At 49.3% G+C, this 24,552-nt stretch overlaps 9 protein-coding genes across 9 annotated transcripts; 4 read left to right on the top strand and 5 right to left on the bottom strand.

Moving 5' to 3' along the window:
* Positions 1 to 2,032: 2,032 nt before the first annotated feature.
* Positions 2,033 to 2,710, bottom strand: FOXG_21538 (uncharacterized protein; the record flags this gene model as incomplete). The annotated part of the gene is made up of 1 exon (XM_018401883.1): positions 2,033 to 2,710. One exon carries the CDS (start codon positions 2,708 to 2,710, stop codon positions 2,450 to 2,452), a length of 261 nt encoding a protein of 86 aa, XP_018253985.1. The 3' UTR covers positions 2,033 to 2,449.
* A 5,808-nt stretch (positions 2,711 to 8,518) lies between these two features.
* Positions 8,519 to 9,636, top strand: FOXG_14266 (uncharacterized protein; the record flags this gene model as incomplete). The annotated part of the gene is made up of 4 exons (XM_018394336.1): positions 8,519 to 8,787; positions 9,037 to 9,120; positions 9,168 to 9,198; positions 9,607 to 9,636. The coding sequence occupies 4 exons, from the start codon at positions 8,519 to 8,521 to the stop codon at positions 9,634 to 9,636; spliced, it is 414 nt and encodes a 137-aa protein (XP_018253986.1).
* Positions 9,637 to 10,356: 720 nt separating this feature from the next.
* Positions 10,357 to 10,809, bottom strand: FOXG_21539 (uncharacterized protein; the record flags this gene model as incomplete). The annotated part of the gene is made up of 1 exon (XM_018401884.1): positions 10,357 to 10,809. One exon carries the CDS (start codon positions 10,807 to 10,809, stop codon positions 10,357 to 10,359), a length of 453 nt encoding a protein of 150 aa, XP_018253987.1.
* Positions 10,810 to 11,653: 844 nt separating this feature from the next.
* Positions 11,654 to 12,598, bottom strand: FOXG_21540 (uncharacterized protein; the record flags this gene model as incomplete). Its single annotated transcript, XM_018401885.1, has 1 exon — positions 11,654 to 12,598. The coding sequence occupies one exon, from the start codon at positions 12,596 to 12,598 to the stop codon at positions 11,654 to 11,656; it is 945 nt and encodes a 314-aa protein (XP_018253988.1).
* Positions 12,599 to 14,391: 1,793 nt separating this feature from the next.
* FOXG_14267 (uncharacterized protein) lies at positions 14,392 to 14,896 on the top strand (the record flags this gene model as incomplete). The annotated part of the gene is made up of 2 exons (XM_018394337.1): positions 14,392 to 14,458; positions 14,532 to 14,896. The coding sequence occupies 2 exons, from the start codon at positions 14,392 to 14,394 to the stop codon at positions 14,888 to 14,890; spliced, it is 426 nt and encodes a 141-aa protein (XP_018253989.1). The 3' UTR covers positions 14,891 to 14,896.
* A 2,095-nt stretch (positions 14,897 to 16,991) lies between these two features.
* On the top strand, positions 16,992 to 18,757 carry FOXG_14268 (uncharacterized protein; the record flags this gene model as incomplete). The annotated part of the gene is made up of 4 exons (XM_018394338.1): positions 16,992 to 17,618; positions 18,108 to 18,387; positions 18,442 to 18,473; positions 18,530 to 18,757. 4 exons carry the CDS (start codon positions 16,992 to 16,994, stop codon positions 18,755 to 18,757), a joined length of 1,167 nt encoding a protein of 388 aa, XP_018253990.1.
* FOXG_21541 (uncharacterized protein) lies at positions 17,528 to 19,803 on the bottom strand. The gene has a single exon (XM_018401886.1). It carries the CDS (start codon positions 19,213 to 19,215, stop codon positions 18,811 to 18,813), a length of 405 nt encoding a protein of 134 aa, XP_018253991.1. The 5' UTR covers positions 19,216 to 19,803; the 3' UTR covers positions 17,528 to 18,810.
* Positions 19,802 to 21,953, top strand: FOXG_14269 (uncharacterized protein; the record flags this gene model as incomplete). The annotated part of the gene is made up of 4 exons (XM_018394339.1): positions 19,802 to 19,843; positions 19,954 to 20,481; positions 20,554 to 20,766; positions 20,878 to 21,953. 4 exons carry the CDS (start codon positions 19,802 to 19,804, stop codon positions 21,316 to 21,318), a joined length of 1,224 nt encoding a protein of 407 aa, XP_018253992.1. The 3' UTR covers positions 21,319 to 21,953.
* Positions 21,954 to 23,641: 1,688 nt separating this feature from the next.
* FOXG_21542 (insulysin) lies at positions 23,642 to 24,109 on the bottom strand (the record flags this gene model as incomplete). Its single annotated transcript, XM_018401887.1, has 2 exons — positions 23,642 to 23,839; positions 23,909 to 24,109. The coding sequence occupies 2 exons, from the start codon at positions 24,107 to 24,109 to the stop codon at positions 23,642 to 23,644; spliced, it is 399 nt and encodes a 132-aa protein (XP_018253993.1).
* Positions 24,110 to 24,552: the final 443 nt, after the last annotated feature.

Raw genomic sequence — 24,552 nt, forward strand, 5'->3', positions numbered from 1 at the left:
CTGTCAACTCTCAGTATGAGCGCTTTGCATAAAGAAATAAGGGTGTTTCCGACATTATGAACTAGATTTTGCTAATTATCTCGCATGTATTGGGACATCTACGACGACCGTCCGTGTAGGTGCACTTCTCACTAATCCAGATCCAGAATCAGGCTGTTCCTTAAATGGTAAGAAGCATCCCTGGTAGCGGGAGCGATTATGGAACAACGTCAGGCGCATTAGTTTTACAGTACCTAGGCAAATACTGTGAGCAAATAAATAAATAAATAAATCTATTTGATCTATCGTTCCTTTCTTTCTTCTTCTACGCATCTTGTCATCTTTTTCTCTCCAGACATCCATCAAGACATCCATCAAAACTCATCGTGCTGTTCCTTTTCTGCACCTCTTCGATTTCCTTGAATGAATGAAAGGGAAGAAAATACAACGACGAGCACATCAGAGAAGACGGGTCAAGAAGACCGATGCACGCTTGGCGTTCTTACTCAACAGACTGGCATCGCGAGCGGCGTACCGACCATGCCCTGACTTCCCATTGGCCAACTTGTATTATTGTTCATATCTGGTCCAGCATCCTCGTAACAATTCATCTGAGACAATGCTCTAGTGATGATCGATAACAGCGGGTTTCCCGCAAAGTGACCCGACTGCGGTTCGTCCTCTACCACCGTTGTGGTATGTTTCGAACTGTCAGGCCAACCTGTCGCAGCGGTCGACCGCGGGTTAGGACGAGTCTCGTCTGATAGAGTCCGCGCTTGCATCTCAATGGCGCTCTTCGACTGGGCGGAGGGCATGTGGCTGTCGCTGACTGTCGCAGCCGTGGACTGTGTAACTTTTGCAGCATCATTGCCAGCATCAGCAATAGCGTCGGTGTCGCGGCTCGCCAGTCCATCGTCGCCCAGACCTCCCTCGGCTTCGATGGGAGCCTGAGGGACGACATGTGGGTGGGCTGAGGGAAGATGGATCATATCGGTGGGCAGGTGACCGTTGTCAAATTGATCCAACATCTCCATGCCCAAGTCCACGTTCATGTCCATACCCATGTTGTCTAGGTCAAACTCCAGCACGTCACCCCAGTGATGTGCGCCAGGGAAATCTGTCACTTGGCCAAAGTCCATCATAGCCGACTGCATCCAGTCATCCTCTGCCATCGTCGTCGCCAGATCGACAGATCCTGGCTCATCTCCGTGACTACGCTGGACTCCATCATCCGACTGGCCATTCACAGCCATGGAAGCAAAGGGTGGGGTCGGCTCACACCACGGCTCGCCTTCCGCATCCTCGTCAGCCATAGAAGGGTATGGCATCACGGTGTGCTGATCATCTGGTACATCATCATGAAGATGACTCGAGGCAGCATTGTTCAGTTCCGCCGGCTCGCTTCGATCGGGAACCTCACGACGACGACCACCGCCTCCGTTACCGTGGTTATGGTCATCGTCTTCGCCGTTGCCGTTGCCGCTGTCGTTGCCGTCGATATGACCATCGGTACTGTCAGCACCACGAACAGCATTATCCGCGCAAGGTGACCAGGCCGGAAAGCATGCCACAGACGGACGTGTTCTTCACATGGTTTTCCTCCTATCCTTTCAAGAACTTGAAGCCATGAATCATATAAACCCTTTGGATCTTGGACGTGAAAATGGCTTAGATACTCTCACCATCGTCCTCGGCTTCGGATTCGCCGTCGCCGGCGACGATGATTTGCGGCTGCGTCGGTGAGGCGCCAGACCCTGATGAGCCATCGCCCTGACGACCTCTGCTGCGAAGACTGAGCACACGGGGTGATGGCTTCGGCGCTGGTTTGGTGACCCGGCACGGCTTCGTATTGGCCGCCTGCTTCCGTTGTCTCGCTGGCCTCAGAACAAGCTCGCCATTAGACACAACCTGCCTCCGCCAAATATCGTGAATCTGTAACCACCATCCCGGTCAGCGACTTGCCCAATCGGCTTCTTCAGGCTTCCGTGCTTCTGCGCTTCTGAACCTACCACGTCGTTCGTGTTTTCCGGCAGTGATTCCCCGTCCGGGGTGTACACTGAGCCGTCCCAGAATCCATGGATCTTGTTGTAGAACGCAAGCACGGCGATCGTACCGCAGTCTTTGCCAAACTGGTAGTTCTTCTTGATCGCCGTCATGCCTCTCTTGCGCATGGTCTGGCTCACCCATCCTCGATCTTCTGGGTGGGGGGACCTGGAACGAGTCTTCCGAGGCGCCATGTCTGCCTCTTCAGCCGAAATGGAAGCAGAGACGAAACAGTATCGTCTTGGTCTCGATGCTGTTCCAAGATATGGAAGCTGTGTATGTATCGAATGTAGAGCATCTTTCGAACGAACGGCGGAATTAAGTGGATGAATCGTCCTGTCCCGAACCGGACTCGCGACTCTCTTGCGGCACAATACGGCCCATTTCGCCCGCTATGCTTTCTTGCCAGGCCTGTCTTGATTCGAGTTCATTTTCGGCCTTCTTTCATCGTCGAGCCATTGCCGTACTTTCCAGACTTGCCTTGCCGAGGATTGTTGGTCGGTCGTCGTGCAGCGGAACGGGTCATGTCGGTGTTACTCCATGGTCGTTGCAAAAAGTCCTCAGGCAATCCAGGTTTAATTTCCACCTCTCCATCACGGTGCCAGACTGTCGGGACGAATTCGACGTCGAGATAGGTCAACACGGTTGGAGCGAGGGGATGGACGAAGAATATGAGACGCAAATCCATGGTAGAGGTGGATCAAGTGTCTGCTAGAGCCAACATCTTTTTCAAACCCTGACTGTGGGTTCGATTGTACGGTGCCGCTGTCAATTTTGTTCTTCGACATCCTATTTCGGCCTTCCGTTCTTCCGTATTCTGCTTACCCCCCCTTAGTGCAGTCCGCTCAGCGCTGAGGTTACATCGGTAGTTAGGATCGACATATCCTGCATTGAACCCACATCACGTGGGGGACCGCAACGGTCAAAACGGACTTTTAATCGCCGATCTAGTGGCTTAGGTCCTGAGCTTCTTAATGACCCATTCCTGCCGTCGTAAAACACCAGCTGGTAGCAGTTATGTTATGTTATGTTATGTATATTTTAGCTCGCAGTAGTATGTTATGTATATTCTCCGTCCGATCGAAACAAAGCTCGTAGTAGGAGTAGAAGAAGTATCCCTTTGAGTGCCACAGCCCTTAGGAAGGTCACTCGCCCCACTTAGCTTAGTCATAAGGCTAGTACGTGCAGGGTACTGGAAGTTCGTAAGATATTTGCCAAGTCTGTAAGGTAGCTCTTTGTAACAATCAAAATTGCTGGGACTTTTACTATCATATAAATTAGTATGTGTGGAAAAGTAACGTTCGTTTCATTTATCTTCATTGGCTCTATACCCCTGTCGTGACCCCGCCTACGGGCTGTGGCACTCAAAGGGATAGGGTAGCGGTAGTTTTCATGTCACTTGCTGAGTGGCGATACCGTCAGTACGCGATTGGATGTTCTTTATACAATTGAATGTCACTGCCAGCAACAATGAACGTCTTGGCAGTCATATGATCAGTAGGGACTCCATTTCGTCTCGTTATATTTCGACTTTTGCCCTCATTCTTACTGATGACTTTTTTAAGATATCATTCTGTTCCGTTGCTTGATGTATCTTGTGTCCAGGCCCACTTTTCCTTGTTTCATAAAAAAATAACAACCTGCCGGGGAAGAGGAAGCAGATGCGGCAGATCCAGTGGACATTATCGATCGGAGAAAAAGAACCATGGCGCCGAAAGCAGTTTATGGCACAGCGTGGCTCTTGATTTAGTGTCGAAGCGAAGACTCTGATTCTTGCACCATTGGAGGAAACTTTGCTTCGTATTCCATACCCAGAACAGAAAACCCTTTCGCGTTAAACAATCAATCGGCGGAAATGATTCCGAATGCCTCGGCCCTAGTGGGGGACATAAAACAGGGAATGGAAATAGGTAGGAGACAAAGCGTATTTTGGTGTATGCGATTGCAGTATTTCCTTCCCCTTCCCCCCTCTATCCACTTTCATGGTTTATTAATGGATCGATGATGTGATTCACATGATTCATAAATGAACTGCATGTCGCCCCAACATTGCGGGATATCATGTGAACTGCAGAAAAGCTAAAATTTGACACTGACTAGCGACCGAGGTCGAACGAAGCGAGGCGCTGCAGATCGTCCAAGTTAGACTGAAGCTAGGCAAATTACCCGGACACGCGTACTAGCACAGGGGTATCATGGCAGTCGGAATCTGTCGTTCGTGGGTGGAACAATTGATCTGCGGAGTTGATGATGTACTCTGACGGAGAAGGCCAGGAAAGCTTGTGTTCGATGTGATATGAAATAACCATATAAGTATTGTAAAATAACAGCAACAGTGACAAGTCGCTGTTGGTTATTTGCTATCAAACAACCAAGCCTCATTCGGCGGTGATTGGATGATGGCATCATGCTGGGGCTGGACAACGTGGGATGACGTGCCTAAAGCGCGCGCGCCTTGTGCAACAGCTGCCGAGCCAAATTTGGATTTAGAAACCGCACTTGGCTTCAATGGCCCCCAGCCAGTTTTGGCTGACGTTGTGCATGTGGAGTCAAGCCAGGCGGGCCGGAAGTAAGAATCTGCCCCGAGCTGGACTCGCGGCACAGAACGGCCCATTTCGATCGCAACGCTTTCCTGCCACACCCAATGACTTGAATCGAGTTCATTTTCGTCCTTCTTTCGTCGCGCCGTTACCGGACTGTCGAGACTTGCCAAGGACCGTTGGTCGGGCGTTGTGCAGCGACACGGTCATGTCGGTGTTCTAGTGGCCGGGGAGTCGAGCCTTGAGCTCTTGGCGGCACATTTCTGCCAATGTAGGATGCTAGCTAGTGTAGGGTAGCCTGTAGTTTCGTGCTGTCCAATGGTCAAGTCCGATGCGCCACTGGATGTTCTACAGTTCAATGTACAGTATAGTGCAGAGGCATTTTTCTCCTTGCGACAACATTCTCTCTATTTCTAAGACGAGTCCTGGAGGTACATATATCTACCTTTTAGACAGACATATCGTCCACTTTAGGTGGCAGAATTGGCCCGTAAGCCTACTCTTAGCCGCACAGAAGATGTACCCAGAAAGTGTATGCGAGCATAGGCACTAGTCCCAATGTAGTTGCGTCCATGACGGCGCGAGTCAGCCTTACAGTGACCTTCAACAAGCCGTAAAGCCAAGAATAACGATTGGTTATTGTGCGTTAGCCAAGAATTACGGCGTATACCGTCTGGTTTCCTACCATACACACTGCGCGGGGCTTAGTTGCCAGCAGCAATGACTGTCTTTGAGAACTGTGTGTGCGGTAGATTCAATTACACCTCGTTCTATTTCGACTTTTCCGTCTTTCTTGCTGGGTGACTGTTTTTAGGATGTCGCTCGGCTCCGCCGGGATGCAGGTAAAGTCCCGACCTGAGTAGCGAAAACGGCTTCTTGACCCACTTTACTTTTGGAGCTGTCACTGATCAGAGGAGCGGAAAATTGACGCGGCGGAAGCGGACGTTGTCGCTCGGAGACTAAGCACCATTGCACGGATGATCTAGGGCGTTTATGGTACAGCGTAGCGCCCTATTTTCAGGTGGCGTTTGATTTAGTGTCGACGCGAAGACCCTGACTCACGCACCGTTGAAGGAAGCTTTACTCTTAGAGCAGAAGAAACTCTTGCGGGGACCTCGTTTCATTGGATCGCGTAAAATAACTTGCGAAATGACTCTGCATGCTAAAGTGATTCCGGTTCCCCGGTCTCCGGCTTTCCCTCCCCTCTTTTTGTTTCTTTCTTTCTTTCTTTTTTTATTATTTTTTTATTATGTTTATTGTCGTTCCCCTTCTTTAGTTTCGTAATATCCCTGTCTGCGTCTGTGCTTTCCTGCTTGTCTATCTATCCACCTTCATGCTTTCATGGCTCGATGATGTGCTTCACGTGAATCATGAATGAACTGCATGTCGCCCCCACATTGCGGGATATCATGTGAACTACAGAGAAACTAAAATTTGACACTGACTAGCGACCGAGGTCGAACGAAGCGAGGCGCTGAAGAACTGGTGCCGGACCACGTAGATCGTCTAGGTTAGACTGAAGCTAGTTATCCGGAATGACAGCGCGCGCACTAGCACAGGGGTATCATGGCTGTCAGAATCTGTGTCAACAAGCAAAATCAAGCGGCCCCGATGCTGACCTAAGAATGGCCTGGGCGGGGAGATAACGAAACCGTTGCTGGCTCTATACGGGCTTGTCAGCTGTCGCTCGCTGGTGGGACACTTGATTTGCGGAGTTAATGACGAACTCCACCGGAGAAGGGCAGGAAGGCTCGTATTCGCTGTGATTGGAGATAACCACAAGACCTGTAAAACAACGACAATAGTGATAAGCCATTGCCTTGACAATACACCAAGTACTATCTCGCGTTAATTGTGTGATAGAATGATACGATCTCAAAGAACCTCGAATTCTGAGACCTTGTAGAAAATCAAGTAACTTGGGGTAGGAGAGGGTGTCAAGACGTTGTCGTAGATTACCAAACATCGCGTGCCTCCTCGTTTCCACTTGGCGTTGGGTTTTCTCTTCCCTTACCTTGAGCTTTATTTTAACCTTCGTAATCTCTCGATTCATGGTGTCAACGCTAGACAAGGTATCACACGTTTATTCTGGTGTCAGAATGGCCTGTAAGCCGCCGCAGGTTATTTGCTATCAAACAGTCTCTCCAGTTGATACCTCTGGGGGTTACCAACTCCCGTCCTCCCCCAATTGCTTGGCCCTAGAAACCCGAAGTATTTCGGCCGTGCGGCTGTTGGTCCTCGAGATTGGAAATGAGCGCCAATCCGAATGATGAAGCGGGGGCATATTATCGCACTGAGCGTGTTTGAAGGGCTAAAGTGAAAGTGATGAGCAGCAGCAAACAAATGTATTGATTGATTGTTGCCAAGCTTTCTCTCGTTCGGCGTATTCCATTCCGCAGAGTTACGTAAAGCATATAGCTAGATTACTAACGCAGTTGTTTTCTGAGGCCGTACAGTAGATCATGCCTTATCCTGCGACACATATCAATCGGCATTGTAGCGCGCCCTCCTACACCAGCGTGAAAGAATCCGGAGGGTTTTTTTTTTTTTTTTTTTTTTTTTTTTAATTTTTTTATTTAAAAAAAAGTTATTTTGTTTTATTTATTTAATAATATTTACTTATATCTACTTATATCTACTTATATTTTGTTATCCTGTATTCTTACCTGGCCTCTCGGTCCTGGGCAATTGTGAGCCGTTGGTTGAGTCTATCAACGATCGGTCGCTCTAGTATTTCCTGCTGTTTTAGCATGCTGATAGCCAAGTCTCTTTTAGCGGTGATTAGGTAATGGATGGGTCCATGCCGTTTAACAACGTGGGATGACATGCTCAAACTGTGCGCGTTGCCTTGTGCAGTAGTTTCCGAGCCAAAATTGGATTTAGAAAACGCACTTGGCTTCAACCGCCCCCGCCAGTTTTTGGTTGACGTTGTACATGTGGGGTCAAGCCAGGCGGGCCGGAAGTGAATTGCGGCCCCAAGATCTGCAACGAAACGAGTCAGCAGAATAGGATGGCCCCGAAAGCTTTCAGCATTACCTGTGCGCGTCCGAAGATTTTCGGAGCCGCTTCCACCGCTGAGAAATGGGGTAGTTAATTGTATTTGTCAAAGCGCCATTGCCCTATGGTATCCACTACGGTAACATGCTGCTGCATGCAGCAACATCCCAATATTGAGATGAGAGATTAGGTCCATAGAGGGTGGATGCCAGTAACTCCGCTACCAAACATGCGCTAAGAGTGAGCGGACGAGTCCCCCGAAATTATTGTTCTTCAGCCTCAACAGCCATACCAGAAGCAGCTGCGATTTTCCGCTAACTGAGCAAGCGATCGGCTTGTCGTCCCAGGGCGGACGGACAAAATGTCCGATTTTAGAAAAAAAAGAGGAAAAAAAAAAAAAAAGAGAGAGAGAGAGAGCGAGTACCTAGGTCTAGAAAGGACGCTTTGGTAGCACCTGCGAAATGACGCCAAAGCCTGGACGGTGCCAAACGGTGCTAACTTGTAGGACAGTAGGCAAGCGTAGAAAACGGACGGGTGCATCGCGACTGTATATTGTCGATTTCTGGATGGCTTCAACAAAAACGATCAAAGTCCAAAAGGGGCATGCTGCTGAGGACTTTCGGAAGGTACACAATATTTGTGAAAGGCTACAGTATCTTCCTCCCACGATGGCTGGGTACTTACTCGACCCGTCGGCCGCCCAACAGGAGGGCTGCAGCTGCCTGCGCTGAACCAGACTGTCGGTAACAGCTATTTCCTACATATAAAGCTGCGTTGAAGGGAAGAACTGGACGCTGATACATTCATCGCTGCACCTGCACGGTAAGCTCTGGCACAGTCCCTCAGTCACTCGATCAGTCTCCTGACCGACCAGCTCTTGCTTTCCCCATCTATCTTTACTCCTTCTGTCATTCTTTTTTATACAAGTGCCTTGATCTATTCTATCTCATTCTCTTTCTATGGAGTCTTCACAGCCCAGACCATCGCAAGCCTATATCCAGTCGCGCCGTCCTGCTAAGAGGGGTGCCCGGGGCAGGCACAAACGGACTGCTCTTGAGGCGCCTGAGGATGTCCGATCTAGTTCACTGGGGAACTATTGGCGGCCGGTCGATAACATTCGGCAAAGACGAATAATTGGCGTTCGTGATCATCCGTATGGTGGGCAGCCACTGCGTGTCGCTACTCCTGAGGACGAGCAAGGTGACGGGATGGTTTACTATGATGAAGGGTTTGTCCTATTTCTGTCTTCCCCCCATCCATTCCCCCTTCCCTCTTACCCACTCTCTGACCTTTTTTACTTTCCCTCTCTTTGTTTCCATTTATTCCGCCTTTATTCTCTTGAATGTCACTGTACTTGTTCTCGTCCCATCTATATTTGCCTTCTTCCACATTGTGTGACGTAATCCTTCGTTTTGCTCGCTTTGCCACGTCAATCACACGGACCACGCAAACGAAGTTAGACTGACAAGAAGTGCAGACCTAGCTACGATGAAGAATTTGGAGACCCGCAAGAGCCGCAAGACGACGACCGTTATGTTCTGGAAGCCCTAATAAACCAGCAGTGAGTCAGCCTTACATCATTGCACCACTTTGAAGCTGACACCTTAGCTTACCCCAGATCGAAAGCAACCTTCACACTGTGAGTCGTCGTATCCGTCAAGCCTTTTATTATTTTTTCATTTATTTTTTTTATTTTTAATTTTTTTTAGTTTTTAATTTTTAATTTTTAATCTTTTCTCTTTTCTGTCGTTCTTCCTTGGCTAATCCTTTTTCCAAAGTATTAATAAAATGAGAACAGAGTTTCTTGAAAACATGAAGCAAATGAGAACTGAGTCCTCTGAAAGCATGAAGCAAATGAGAACTGAGTCCTCTGAAAGCATGAAGCAAATGAGAACAGAGCTTTTGCAAGCCTTGAAGCAAATTAGAACAGAGTACGTCTTAGTCCTAACTTGATCACTAGGGAATTCGTTCTCTTTTCTTTCCCTTTTACCCTTTGTAGCATATCTTCTTCCTAATTTCCCTCTAATGTAGCTAACAAGATCTACAGCAACAATCAATTGCCGCAACGGATAAGTGAGACCATAGTACGCACGATTAGTGGTCAGACCAACCTTCATGCACAGGGAGCCACAGGCGGAGGCGCTCCTTTGCAGATGGGACTGGACTCTACCGTGAACCCTTCCAATCTGATGAGCAATACCAGAGGAACCGAAAATAACGGCTCGTAAAGGCCAATTTCCGAAGGCGATCCTCAGGTCTAGCTAGACGCACTGGGAATGGATATCTACACATATTTATGTATACATATGTGTCTGTACATACATGGAGAGATGAAATGGTACCACGTTACGACGGGGGATAAGTTTAATGTCATGGCTTAACATACAAACATTATACCGAGTCACGTTTCAGTTCGTAAAGACAATTGGATGGTGAAGCAACAATAACATGGTGAATCTCTAAATTGCAAAGCAAAGTTACAACCGCCTTTTGCTGGGCCGGACAGAGACGGAATGCAGACCTCGGTCCCCTCATGACGCCCTCCTAGGGCAGGCCCAAACTAAAACAATATCGATGCTAGGCGAATGGAGCATTTTTCCAACTGGGGAGAAAAACAAAAGGTTTTCTAATCAAAGGCTCAGTTAGATTGATTAGGTCGCGCGGGTAGAGACGGATGCGTAGGCCGTTCAATGATCCTGCGGCAGGAAGCGCCGATACATACGTTTATACGTTGCAGGCGGTTACTCTACCGGTAAAACAATAAAAGGCAATCTCTGTCCACTCAATTCAAATGAAGCTAACAGTAGGATGCTAAATAAGCCAGGGCTTCTGATTCGGCGCATCGCTGCATCACTTCCAAATCGTCTTGAATGACCCCTCGTCTGCCATCGTCATCTGTTACGCCGGCCGCAAACGATGTACTGTCGCCGTCTTGATTCGACTCAAGTCTCAGGTTCGGTGGTGTGTTAAGAGGTGAGCTGCAGGTCTGTTGCCGAAACTGATGCTCCATGAACTGTGGCGGCGATTCCGTCGCGGACACCGTCTCAGTTGACTGCCCTTGAAGTACTCTCTCTAGCAAGGTCAGATGCTCCTCTCCTAAGCGGATGAGGCTCTGTTGCCATTTCAATATAGCCTCTTTCTGATCGACTGAGGCCTGGAGGAACTCGTACTGTGGGCGCAATCTTTCATTTTCTAGCGTAAGAAGATGGCTCCTCTCTTGTAGGAAATGGAGCAGCTGTTCAACGGTCATTGCGTGCGGTGGCGCAACGCGCGGTGGCGAAGGAACGCTAGGGATCGAGCTGCTTCCCATTGAATCGCTTGCTGGCAGTCGAGAAAAATAGAAGCGGAAGAAACCTAATAAAGTTAGTTTGGTTCAAGGCACTGACCTTGAGAGTCAAGAGACGGTATAAATATTCATCCCCGCGCACAATGAATGTGACACGTAGTCGACCTCTACCCAGGAGTCCATTTACGTACTCGACTTCTCTGTCTCATGTGAACGGCTGCTTTCTTCTGTTGAGCGCGAACTCGAATTGCCAGGCTCTCCGAAAAGTTAGGTGCTGTCGAGGGTAGTGGCAAGATTGACTTGACTCGGAGATGTAAGCAATGGTCCTTTCTCACTCATTCCACGAAACTTGAGGGCGTGACAATAGCCGCACAATAGCAGCGGATATATTTTTTAGTGTGAATTCGAATCTGGACTGCCTTTTGAGGCTCCCTCTCCATTGTAGCTCCAAAACTGCCCTTTCCACTACGAAAACGTGGAGGTTGATTGTGATAATGGGCTGTAAGGTACTTTCCACTATCGTAGACCAAATGAAGTTCTACTGATGAGCATCTATACTCTTCACATCGCTACTACGTTGTATTTCCCTTACTACTGTTCCATTCACAGGTTATATTCCATAGAAATGCTCTCTCTTCACTGATGAGGTATCACCATACATAACGTGATACTGGAAGAGACAGAAACAGCAGAATCAACAACAAAAAGGAGAGACAATGAAGTTCGAAACGAGCAACTTATCCAGGCGATTATCGGTACAGTATTGATATAAAGTGTCACCTTGATATGACGCATACAAATCTGGTCCTTATCCATCGCCATTAGGATGCTGAGTGGTTCGAAGGTTTATCTGCTGCTGGAGTAAACCCCTGAGTCTATTCTCCTCCGCGCTATACTCGTGCAAAAGATTCTGGACCTCGTGAACGTGGTGTTTTATTGTAGGTACAAACCGGACGACTGCCTCGTTCGCCAGTCTCCTGTAGTACATGCGCTCATAATGAAGTATGGCGAGGCGTTGCCTCAATTTAGCCTTCGACGACGCAGTTTCACAACCAAGGGAAGGCTGAGATTGCTGATGAGCTATTCTAAGAGGTTCTACATAAGGCCAGCTTTGACCTTGATCGTCCTTGCTCTTTCCTGGGTTCGATCTTCCTTGATTCATTGGTAAGATGTTCAGTGAACTATAGACTGACTCCACTCGATCAGACTCATAGCTCAGACTTAGGTCCGAATCCCGTAGTCTTGACTCTGATCTATTGTCAATATTGCCGGGGTGATATTTGGCATCTAAGCTGCAGGCTAAATCGATACCTGAGCCCTGGATTTCTGGGTCTGTTTCCTCTTTGATAACATCCTCAATGTACTGTCGCCAGTCGGTATTCAGTTGCTCAATCAAGAGGTTTGCCTCTGTGACAACGGATCGGAGCGCAGAAGCCAATTGTCGTATCTGAGAAACTAAACGCAGCAGCACCCGATAAACGAGCTTTCTATTCAATGCGATTGATTGTCTCATCATCCCATTTTGTCTTATGAGATTTATCTCCAACTTCTCGAGCATAGACTTCGATATTGGGTGTGGAGTCGGCGGTAATGGACGGTTTCTTGCACCCTGGCCGCAGGAAGACACCAAATTTATCTGAGGATCCTGTGCATCAGCGAGACCGTGAATATGATCCTTACGCTGATTGAGGCTCGAGAGAGGGTCAGTATGCGGGCGTTGGCGCCTGAACCCTTGCGAGATGCTACTCCCCATTTCGCTGCTGTGCAAGGTAGCTGTGTTATCATAGAGCAGAGCGTCAGGGATTTTGGATAGACAAGACTGGATCGAGGATTTAAGAGATACTAATACATCGTTAGCCAGTGTAGCAAAGTACTTATCCTCATGATGCAGGCTCCCGTTCTCCCGGTTGAGTTCTACGATCCTTCTTCGAAGCGACACTTGATCGTCACCTCGATTCACATAAGTGATGGAACTGTGGGAAACGCTGGTTCTACCTCCAAGCTGCTGCACTTGATGATCTACTCTACGAGTAACTTGCGCGACTTTACTGTTGTAGTTGGGACAAGACCCGTATCTGACATGTTCCTTCATTGATAGTCGAAGCAGGACCTGGAGGAAGATACTTGAGGTTAGGAGCAAGCATCAACGCTCTTTCGCGCCTAAACACAAAAACAAACGCCATTAGGAGAGAAGTCATCTATTTTATATTATTTGAAACCACAGCTTATTGGCTCTTGGTGTACAATTTAGCATGAAACAACGTTGCAAAATCGCCTATTGGATTATTTGCCAATTTCGAGTGATGTGGATGGATTATACGTGTTTGTACGGTACCATCGTAAATATCTGACTTCCCATCCAAGAATGGCTGTTCTTCTTAGTTGACTTCGGGACTCACAAGGTCATCCTTATATTTCACGCATGATGCATGTTGTAAGTGATACAGCATTAGCTGTTCGCAGCACCGATGATGTGTTGATCCTTCCTGTTCGACAAGGTTCTGCACGCTAGTCTTCCTATCTTAAAAGCATAGTGGACATGTTGGTGGGCGGCTCACAATTTTCACCAATTCTGTCATGAACTATTTCGTTTCTAGTCAGCAAGTTTGTGATGCATAGAGTTCAAAATTTAAATATCAGATATGATGAGCTTTGGTAATGAATTTTATGCTGCATTGGTAACTTTGATGCTGTAATCTGGTACATATCGTAAACCTTCCTCTTTGGAATTGATATTTAAAGCGCGAGCACGAGTCACACATGGTGTACCTTCCTGTTCTTTCTGAACGTCTAGTTTAATTGCCACATATGGCTCTACCCAACCCCGCTGTTCGAGACTGGAAAAGTGACCAGCACAAGGTAATGTGTATACTGTACTTGATATGGCACAATAACGAACACTATAGGCTAAGTGACAGTAGTGTCAAAATCCAAAAATTTCTAATGGAACTGCAGTTACGTGCAGTGGTAGATTTGATGCGCCATGTAATCGGCTGGCCATCGTTTCAAACTACAATCTCCTACGGAAACATCTATTTGTCATCTTTACTCTGGCCAAAAAGGATCTCAAGTACTCGTGATGACTTATACTGGCTCAAGCAAACAAAAAACTGTTGAAAAACTACACGTCCTCTGTCCCCCCTTGACCTCCACGCAGCAAGACGGTTCAAAATAGCGCTTTATATAAAACGCAGACAGGGCAGAGGATCCTCTGGACCTTTACAATCCGCTACTGCAATGTAAATGCAGATGACTGATACTAGACTGGAAGTGAATCTGGCATGAAAAGCGCCATTTCATATTATGCTTTACCCAGTGCGATTCCATGGTATCTGACCGGAGGTAATGGCCAAGTTTTGCTTGAGCCGCAAATCGACGCTGAAGTAGTACGACCATACAGCTTTGTGAGCAAATGACATAACAATACATATGATGTACCTGTGGTATATATATCTTATAGAACCCCCTTCCCTCCAGTGTTTCCTTTTCGCTAAGAGACGCGACTTATTTGCTAGTGGCAGTATAATATTATTACACCACCCAACAATGTATCGCCGCATTCATGACCACGAAGCCTTCGTCGATGCGATGAGCGAAGCGGTTTCAGCCTTAGGTATGGGTGTTAATCTTAAAATTGCATATTACTAGATCTTAATACCCTGTCGAACATAGCGAACGTGGTCTAGACGATAGCGGTGATTCTGATGCCTTCATTGTCCCTGATTCTGATGGGGATAGTGGAATCTCGATTCCGCAAACCCCTTCAATTCCTCAATCAACGTTGAGCCAAAGATACGGACGTATAACAAGGCGCGGCGAACGCAGGGCACCCCAGAATGTTGAGGGAGCCAGTTTCGCCAGCTCAAGCGAGTCTCCGACCCCAAACACACGCCATCGAGACGTCCACAGGAGCTCACGAGGCCAGGTCCACTTTTACTTTCTAATTAGAAGACTTGAGGACTTAGCAATGGCAATAGAGGATATGAGAGCTGATATGCAAGACATACAGTACGAAATCTATGACATAGCTGAGGAAATTGCTTGAGATGGGGGCATTATGTAAAGTTACTCGTATCATTATAGTCTACTTCACTAGACTCGAACGGCTATAGCTGTAAGAGAAGCTAGTTAAGAGCACCTATATAGTACATCTACACAATGAATTAGGATATCGCGACGCAAACGCCTTCTTATTATAACCTCTTGACAAGGCCGCTACTCTTTCTACCATGAAATGGATGAATAATAGATTCCCCTCCTGTATTGTTCGATTATCTCTACGTAATGTCGCATGAATCACTCCATTCGCATTTGAAATGATCATTATTTACTGCTGGCTGTCGACTGATAATTCTGCTTTAAACAGGTGTAAGATACACAACGGTTTTCAATCTTATGTAACTATGACCTAGACTTTAAGTTTAAAGTGCTGTTAACTGCATTTCAGTTACTCTCGCATCCCCTTGTCTTTGTTTTACTTCTCCAAAATCCCGGCCCAATTCTCCTCGTGCCCATGTTTCATGGTCTCGGCACCCTTGGTGAACTTACCCCAAGACTCCGCGCTGGCGGGTCAGTTTCTATTGCCCGTGTCTTCTTGGGCTTACTTGCTACCAACCTACAGACAAGGACGTCCCAAAAGACCGGTTCGAGCTGGTAGTACGAATACCACTTCAGAGTGTAGGTACAAGAAAAGAACTGTAGTCCTCCTATTTAATAATCTAAGGCAAGATACAGACTGGTTCTTACATTGCCCATCTCTACTTCGTATTGCTCTAGTACAGAATTAGAATGCTAACAAATCAGCCGAGAGCGCCACTCCATTGTATCACGCTCTTAAGCGTATCTGGAGGTGTATAATAGACGTGGCATGACAGAATCCCCTGGTCGGATACGTCTATCGAATTTGCCTTATGCGTAGTGACCTGACCGCCGCTTTGTTATGGCTGGTTCCTGGTAGAAGCCTCTTCACTTATGTGAGCAACTTCTACCCCTATTGCTGAATTTCATTACAAATAATCTTTTCACTTGCAAAATAAAGAAGCCCAAGGACTTCCATACCTGGAGTTGATCTCTGTCTTGCTTAGCAGTGTGTTAGCTTGGCTGGTCATCTGTCGAGGCAGATAACAAATGGGCAGGATCTAGATATAGCATGGGTACTGGCTTTGCCAAAAAGGTTCCCGAAGCCCCCATAGGTTCCACCACGTATGGTCGCGGCATAAAAGGGTGAAATGCGAGGCAGGACGGTCGGGGCCGAAGCGTATCAGAAGAGAAGACCGCCAGAGCATTGGTGAGGAAGTCTAGGTCCAAGTTTTTGCCAACATTCTGCAGGCGCTGAAGTAGAGTTCGCTGAGAAAGAACGATTGTCTCATAGGTAGGAATGATGCGAGTCTGTGCCGTATGAGAGGAAGGTCAAGACCTTTCAGAACTTCTACAAGGCGCTCCATGACATGAAGACATTGCCAACTCTCACTTGCCTGCTCTGTTATCGGAAGTACGGCGGGGTCGAGCTACAGGATGTCGGGTGGGATTGGTGGACAGCAATTCCTATCAAGAAACCAGGCGACTCACCCTTCAAATGCCCTCGGTGCTTGCCGGCGGGGCAGAATATTCGCGGTTGTGCGGACTGCTTGAGCCATCTCAGGCGAGGTGTGTTGTCTCCAGCAGCGCAGCTCCATGTGTGGCTGGGTTGCGAGCGTATGTTTCCCGACAGTTGAAGGGCTTACCCCCGTTGAAGAGAAGCTGATTGCGCTGAACTCGTGTTACGGCTTCATCACCAGATATAGCATCTCAGACGGACACAGGCAGGGCATCACGTACCCAAGGCATGTGAAAGGGCACATTACATTGTTCCCAAATAACGTTCAGGAGCTCGTAAAGAATGTTCTCCCCCATCCGCTGTTAAAGGTGCTGGATGATATCCATGTGTCGTGGCAGGGCCAGGGAAAAACCGGCGCCAAGCGATCTGCTGGCGTTATTATCAGTGCGGCGGAGAGTCGTCGAGAAAGCGCTGCTGTGGCTGAAGAGGATTAAACCCACCTCCACTGTCGACTATGCGGCCAACGGTACATCCGATGTAGGCGAGACCGAGCAATCCGCCACCCCAGAACCTTCACGAAAGAAGGTTAACCGATCATCCTCGGCTGAAGATGCGGACGCCACATATCGTTCCGCCAACAGCGCGTGGCATTGACGACCACGATCCGATCGACATTCAGGAGATAGTTGGGGCGCTGTTAGAGGAACAGAACGCACCTGGTGTGGCCACCGGTTACGATTGCGTCAATAGGGACGATGGGTGCGGGGCTGATGACAAGGGCGAGCGCCTTTACGAGACCGGATCATCGGGTATATTCGACCTGGATGGCTGGCCCGACATAACTGACGTTGCAAAACTGCGACATCTTCTCGAGTCCATGGGCGAGGCCGCGGTCGAGGACCAGGGGCGCAGAAATGCGTGCAGAGCGTCGGCCAAGGTGTGGTATAACCGAGTTGCCGAGCCCAGCCTTGCTATTTCTCGCGGCGAGGATTTTGCTAATCATTTCGATACGTGGTACCTGGCAAGAACGTTCCCCAGTTTGCTCCCCAGAGGCATGGGCGGACCCCGACAGGTCGAAGAATGGGTCGTTGCTGAGAGAGAGGCTGCTCTCCAAATTTGCGAGGCAGAGTTCGCTGCGCGACGGCTGGTTTCATCGCGGAACATAACCCAAGAAGCTGTTGAACAGGCACTGGGTGTTACGTGCAACCAGGGATACTTTAAGATTACAGCCGAAATGGTAAAACCTCCAAGGGGCAGAACTTGATCATAAGACAAAATGAATATACCAATCTGGATCAATGGACCAAATACACGTAATGTCTGACAGAAGCATGGGCAAAGTTAGTGCAGCGACACGGTGGGGGATTTGCGTCGCATCTCGTCTTCCTCTTTCTCGTCTTCAATATAAGGGTGCGGTCGAGGAACCGCCGAGTGAGTATGGCAAGCATCCGAAATAGCGATTTTTCACAAGTAGAGCACACAATCAAGGAATTGACAGCCGCAAGGCTCGAAAAGGCGAGTATCGAGCTGGAGTCCTCCGGTAAGACTGCAGATCCGGCTGTAAACCAGCTGCTGAGGAGCCTGTCATTATATGGCTATCGTCAACCAATGTCAAGGGAAAGTCGATTGACCATGCGGCGGAAGATCAAGTCCCCTGATAGTTCGTTACAGCATTCCTGCGATCTGGTACATGCTCAACCCGAACGATATCACTAACCCGATCAAGCTGAAGCTGACAGCGTGCCGTACCCGCGAAACCGAGGAAGCCGAAAAGTTTCTAGGTCTTGATCAAGCGTACAAGAGGGCCCGACTCGCCATATCAGATTCTGTTAGTTTGGCCATCTTCTTCCACCGCAAAGTGTCCATGTGTTTTGAACATTACGTGAACGTTGGGGAGGAGTCGGTGTTTGTCCTCGTCAGCCAGTACAACGTGGCGGTAGAGACGAACGAGAGGTGCGCTCTCCACCTTCACGGCCTCCTCTGGCTCCAGGGAAACATGCATCTAAGTACTCTTTCGAGGGATGTTTAGGGAGAGGAACACGTCGCATACCGGAAACGAGTGATCGATTACGTGGACAGCATATTCTCGGAGGTTCGTCGTTCACCAAGTCGAGGCATAGAACCGAGAACAACTGACACGTCCAGCAGGATCTTGACGAAGGAGCATCGGCTGTCATGCGAGCGGAGACGTCGGTAACGGCAGGGATTTCTAGGCTGATAGGCAATACGCGTCAATTCGCCGCATCTTTCGACGAGGCAAACTTCTGTGCCGGCGCCGTACAAGTCCACACGCATAGTCAAACGTGCGTCAAGTATGTCATTGGCAGACAACAGAACGAAATCCTTACCGGTTTGGCGCACCTTGGCAAGTGGTAGAGAAGACATGTTTCACGAAGGACGGACTTCTGCGCATCCGACGCGGTCACAGGCTAGTGAATCGATGAAACAAAGCGACGGCTATGGGGCCGCGACACAACCACGACATCTCTTTCATCGTGACGAAATGCAAGGGCTTGCCGCTGATATATTACGTGACAAATTATGCGACCAAGGTTGAGGGCCCGGTGTGGAAGAGGATCGTGGCAGCCAAAGAGCTGATCTGGCTCCTGAGTGACGGCAAGGCTAGAAGTCAGCCGAATGACACACGAAACTCGACTGGAAACGCGGAGAGACAAAATGAAACTTGGCAGCTCCTGTTGTGCGTCACCAATCGAATTTGCACGGAACGAGCTTTGTCGCAGGTCGAGGTGGTGGCCTATTGCCAGGGTTGTGGCAAGGAATTCACGAACAGCAGTGCCTGGACGTTCCTGGACGTGTGCACCATGTATTGGCATGTCTTCTGGTGATGGCACCTCTTGAGACTCGCTGCTGGTAGGGTTGACGGATACGAGCAAGCTGGAGAGACGGTCATGCTGGGCAAGGCGGGAGAGAGGATCTCATTGTTACAAGCGTATCTGCAACTCGGCAGGCTTTGGAGGGTCTCGCTCTATACGACTACATATCGGTCGTCAAGCCGAAGTGGAAGGAGCAGGGTATCGCCTCTGGTGAAGTGGAAGTAGACAGGTCCTGGCCATCATCCAAATCATGGATCAGACGCTGCGGCGACCGAAGCAACAGGCTATCGTGTGGCCGCGACGCAGAGCCCTACTGACTCACGCAACCTGCGTCAGAGCAGCAGTACAACGCATTCCGCTCTTTGTCCATGGGACATGTTCCTGTGCGAGGCATCTGATGACATCAACAACATCTGGAAAAGACACAAGGCGTGTCCTCCCAGGCGCAGTGCATAGCTAGCAGACAACATACAACTGCTGCGGCGATCCGCCGAGGATGGGGCGTTGGATGCCCGGCAGTGGGGGGTCCTGTCAGGCAAAAGCGATCCGATTGCTGATGTGACCGGATCGCACAGCACCGACAGGAATGGATCGCACAACGCAGCAGTGTATCGGCCGGATGGCATCGGTACAGCGACCCGCCTGATCGATGTAATGAGGAATGCGATAACACGAACGGTGATAACGGCCGCGTCGAAAGAGATCTCCGCAATGGTCGAGCAAATGTACTAGTTCCAGGAGACCGCATTGGCGTCCGAGGAGGACCTGAATGCCGCGATCATCCTGAACGATAGCCTTAGCCCTCCTCAAAGGACCGTCTCGAGTACGGGAACGCCAAGGCAAGAGCAACTAAGGGCTATCAGGTCGCAGCAAATCAGCCTCTCCCGCGAGCGGGAAAAGGCTTTTCAGGGGATGCAGAGTTGGCCGGGCGCTACGATACCCATCGACAGAGCCACAGCACGCGGAGGGTCCGAAGACTTAGAGCAACAGAACGGCCAGGCCGCGACTGCCGACTGGATGGAGGACACGAATCCATCAACAAGCATCATGTTCAGCCTGTTCACATCGTTTTGTGAGGTCAGGAGACAACTGGCCAAATGCCTGATGCTCAACAGAAGACAGAGCATAGCCTTCTGGCCGATCTGCCGCCAACTTGACCAGGTGCGCCGAGATGAGCATTGCACCGCACAGCTATGCTTATTCATCGGAGGCAATGGAGGTACCGGCAAATCGCGGATCATCGCCGCCATCGCCGAGCTGTTCGCCGTAGGTCACAGTCGCATCGCTTGCTCGTGACTGCAACGGCGGCAAACATTAATCGAATCACCATCCTTTCAGCTTGCAATTTCTCCAGAGACACGAGTACGAGAACAGGCCGCGCCACCTAGCTCGGCAGGCCTTCGTATCGACGGGCAGGCCAAGATGGACTGGCAAGAGAAATATGCACTGATCATAGATGAGGTCGGCATGTTGGGTGCGAGGATGCTATACGCCGTCAATGCGCAGCTGCGGAGGCTTCGAGAGTCGACTGAAGATTTCGGCGATATCCCAGTAATTATATTTTGCGGGGACTTCCACCAGTTTCGTCCAGTACAAGAGTGGTCAATACTGCTCCCAACCTCAAGCTTCCCACGCGGGTAAGGTCACGGCTTCGGTCTCGAGCAGCAAAGACAACACGACGTCGCCTACGTCCTGTGGAGGAAGTTCACCGTGGTGGTGCTCAAGGAAAAAGTTCGTGCCGCGCAAGATCCACGACTACGCAGACTCATAACGCATGTTCAGCAGGGAGCCCAGGATCAGTCGGATGTCGAGTTTCTGAACAGCAACTGCTATCACGAGGAGAGACGCACTCCATGGAAGTCGGGTATCGCAGTGGTGACGCCACTCAACAGGAACCGATGGAACCTGAATGTAGAGGCAACACTCGCGTTCCAGAGGCAGCGACATGCCTCTCTCCACATCTTCGTTTCCGAGCATAAGTGGAAAGACGGTAAGCCGACGGAGGAAGAAGCGGTCATGATGTTGGGCCAAGGCGATGATAGCGCTATATCGGTGCCTGCTGTGTTCATGTTTGTCCCTGGCATGCCGGTGGTCGTGAACTAGGATATGCATCAAGGACTAAGACGTGTCAACGGCGCTAGATATGAGGCAGTGGGGGTTGTTCTCGACAAGGCCTTCCGGGCCTTGGGATTAATGCTGATACGGTCTTCCACTTCGGGCCGCCCGCGGGGCTCCTGCTAGCGTCAGAGACGACGAGCGACCTCCACTTTGTCGGAATGCCTGCAGGTATCATACTCTTGACGCCTGTAAGTGTCAAAATCGAGTGCGTAAGTAAGCAACCATGACAGCAACATGACGTTTCTCGCAAGGGCTTGCCGTGCGCCCCGGCGTTCGCATGTACGGACTACAAGGTACAGGCGAGAAGTTAGACAGGGTCGCACTAGAGCTCCGGGGGGACAAGAACCACGAACATTGACGGCCTGCTGGTTCCAAGCCAGTGTGACACACAGTCTGTACGTTCAGCTGTCGAGGTGCAGATCACTTGACGGCATCATGCTATTCTCCGAGGTGCGAGACAGGGACTTCGTGGGAAACGTGGTACCAGTGGAGATGGCACAAGCTGAGCTGAGATTGGAGGAGATGAGCGAATAGACAGTGAGGCAAGCAGAGTCGATGATTTGGTCGGAAGCCAACACCGGGGACTGGTGCAGGGCAGACGTTGCAGAGGAACGTTGAGGAATTTTGAGACGGCGCGAACTACGCGAGTGGGGTTCGACACGGCGATGACACGTTCAAATTCACGTGAATTTTTGAGTGGGGATCTGGCCTGGCTCCGCTTTTTCGTCCGTCCTCTTGACGCCTTTCGTTCCTCAAGGCATCTGGTATCGGAATGTGGGGGTCAGTTAATTTTAGCAGCAAGGTAGCCGGAGCGAGTCGCCGGGTCAATTGCAACAGGCCAGTACATTGGTATCTACAACCAAGTTGACACGAGCCGATAAAGGAAAGGACTCTATTTTTTCTATCCATTCCACTTTGTCCAGAGCTATGAGGTTTTTATTGTGACTGTACAGGCAACAATCAAGGGCTGGCGATTGTGATTACAGCAAGAGCTGGCATTTTCCGTTTCTGATGGAAGAATGGCCTCAAATGGCATTTCTCGTTCTCGCTGTAGCATTGATTGAACTGTCAAATCGCATGTCACCAATTAATTTTGTCTTGAACTCCATCTACATACAGCATGAAGCTGGGTGTGGTAACAATTTAACTGAGTGCAATGCCATTCAATTTCCTGAAAAATTGCCGTGATGAACAGCCGACCCCGCACCAAGGTCCTCTGTTTGCGCGGATAGACGAGGGCTTACCCAATATGTTTGGAAGTTGTATTGCTGTTGTTCCATCGATATCGTCAAGAAGAGCCCGGATTCCTGAACTTTTCACTGCCTTTCGAATGCCGGGGTCCATGTTGATTGACTGGAAATTTGACTGGTTCAATGGGGCCTGCTGGAGGTCGGTTCTTCTTAGATTCCATCGCATGATGCGGTGCTTCATCGGTGATAGGTGGTGCAGAAAGGTTGAGGGAAGCTCTACAGACGCTGGTCGATCGAGGCGCGTGTTGGACAGTCGCTGGTGTTGCTATGATGGTTGGCAGGTCCGTCGTGGTTCTCATAAGCCATGGCGGTGTTTCACATTGCACCATATGGTGACCTTGGATGGAGAGAAACAAAGCGCGATATTGCAGCGATTGTGGTTGATTGTTAGGATTAGCCTAGTCTAAAGCGGGTGATTTGTTGTCCCCCTAACGGGTGGTCGGCGATCCCGAGGTGGGTATGGGACAGGGGATGAAGCAGTCAACAGGTGGAGACTTCCAATCGCTCGACAGGAGAATACTTACTTAGTCGCATGTCCTCAGGCACTGGAATGGGAAGAAGTAGGCGGTGTTTTGATTGCGCATAGGTCCAGTACCAAGTTCATCTTTAGCGCGTCACCATGCATCAATGGAGGCAAGTTTCGATGTTTGCTCACAAAGTATCCCGTTGCCGCTCTTATCACCTATTCGTCGAACGGCAACCATCTACTAAATTTGTCGACCTTGTTATTTGGACATCCCGTGACAAATTTCTGATGCACCCCGTTTTTAGGCAGTGGCGAAAACGCTTAAACGACAAGAAAGGGAGCCATATTACTATGAGAGGTCAAGCCAGCCTAAATCAAGCTTTCTCAGCAAGTTAATCTGTCAAAGATCTGGTGCGTGTTATTGAACGTTCCAAATGGAGTCACAAATCAGTAGTTATCGGCCTGCTAGCGTCTTCAAACAGGGGCATGGTCTACTGACATAATGAAGATTATGGGGTAGCAAAAGTAAATGCAACTTCTGGATATTAATGCTACTACAGTCAGAATGGAAATACGCATGTGGATACACATCCTACATACCTTCCGCTTTGTACTGACTGTCGAACCTCCTTTCACTCGATTCAAGCCACACGTTCGGCTTGACAGAAATGTAGAAAAAGTAGTTCATCGAGGTCGGCCCTGTGTAAGCATTGGAGCTTCCGGAATTGGCGGAGAGGCATTGGCTGTATTCGTTCTCAATTGAGAATTTCTCGGTGCCTATTAAGAAAAACTGTTGACAAGCAGAACTATTAGCCCATATGTCTATACAACATCACGGCTGTTGAATTGATGCGCTTACATGTTCCACCGCATGGGCTGTACCGGAGATATCAGACTCGTCGCTGAAGTTTCCCACATTGATATCCAGCGCAGCGCTGGCCTTGTCCGTTTCGAAATCATGCATCCGGAGCGCTTCAGGTTCATTGTTAAGACGAATGACGCGATAATCTCGGTCGTTGAGCGAAGGTTTCTTGAGAGAGTCGGCAACAAGCATCATCATAGGAACGCCGTCTGCTGGCGTGGAGGTTTGTTCTTCATGTTCTGCGTGAGGCACTCGCGAGTTCGGAGTGTCGAGAAACGGTTCCTGGACGTTTGTTTGTGGGATGAAAGATGTAAGCAGAAGAACTAGGAAATCGTGAGCTCAGACATACTTGAGGCCAGATATTGGCAGGGTCAAAGATTCCGACGTTCACGGTACGGTTTGTATCGTGGGGAATGGTTGGTAGGTCATTGCGAAGCGGAAGATGAGGAAGCCAGGCAGCAGAAGGAAAAAGACAGCACGACTGTGACAGGCGACCAGACGATCTGCGGCCACAGCCTATGGTCCCGGTTATTCCCACGGGCAAAGCGCAGACGTCCTGCGGCAATTTGGAGGTAGGCTGGATGCAATGGATGGCACAAGGTGGATGAGAAGATGCTCACATCGAGAGTTGGTCGTGCATG

The sequence above is a fragment of the Fusarium oxysporum genome, chromosome 14 (genome assembly GCF_000149955.1).
Source record: "Fusarium oxysporum f. sp. lycopersici 4287 chromosome 14, whole genome shotgun sequence".
NCBI lineage: Eukaryota > Fungi > Ascomycota > Sordariomycetes > Hypocreales > Nectriaceae > Fusarium > Fusarium oxysporum.

Bases quoted from the DNA above. Each gene is read 5' to 3' on its own strand.
- FOXG_21541 (XM_018401886.1), bottom strand. From the start codon at position 19,215: ATGCCAATACATGGTGCACACGTCCAGGAACGTCCAGGCACTGCTGTT.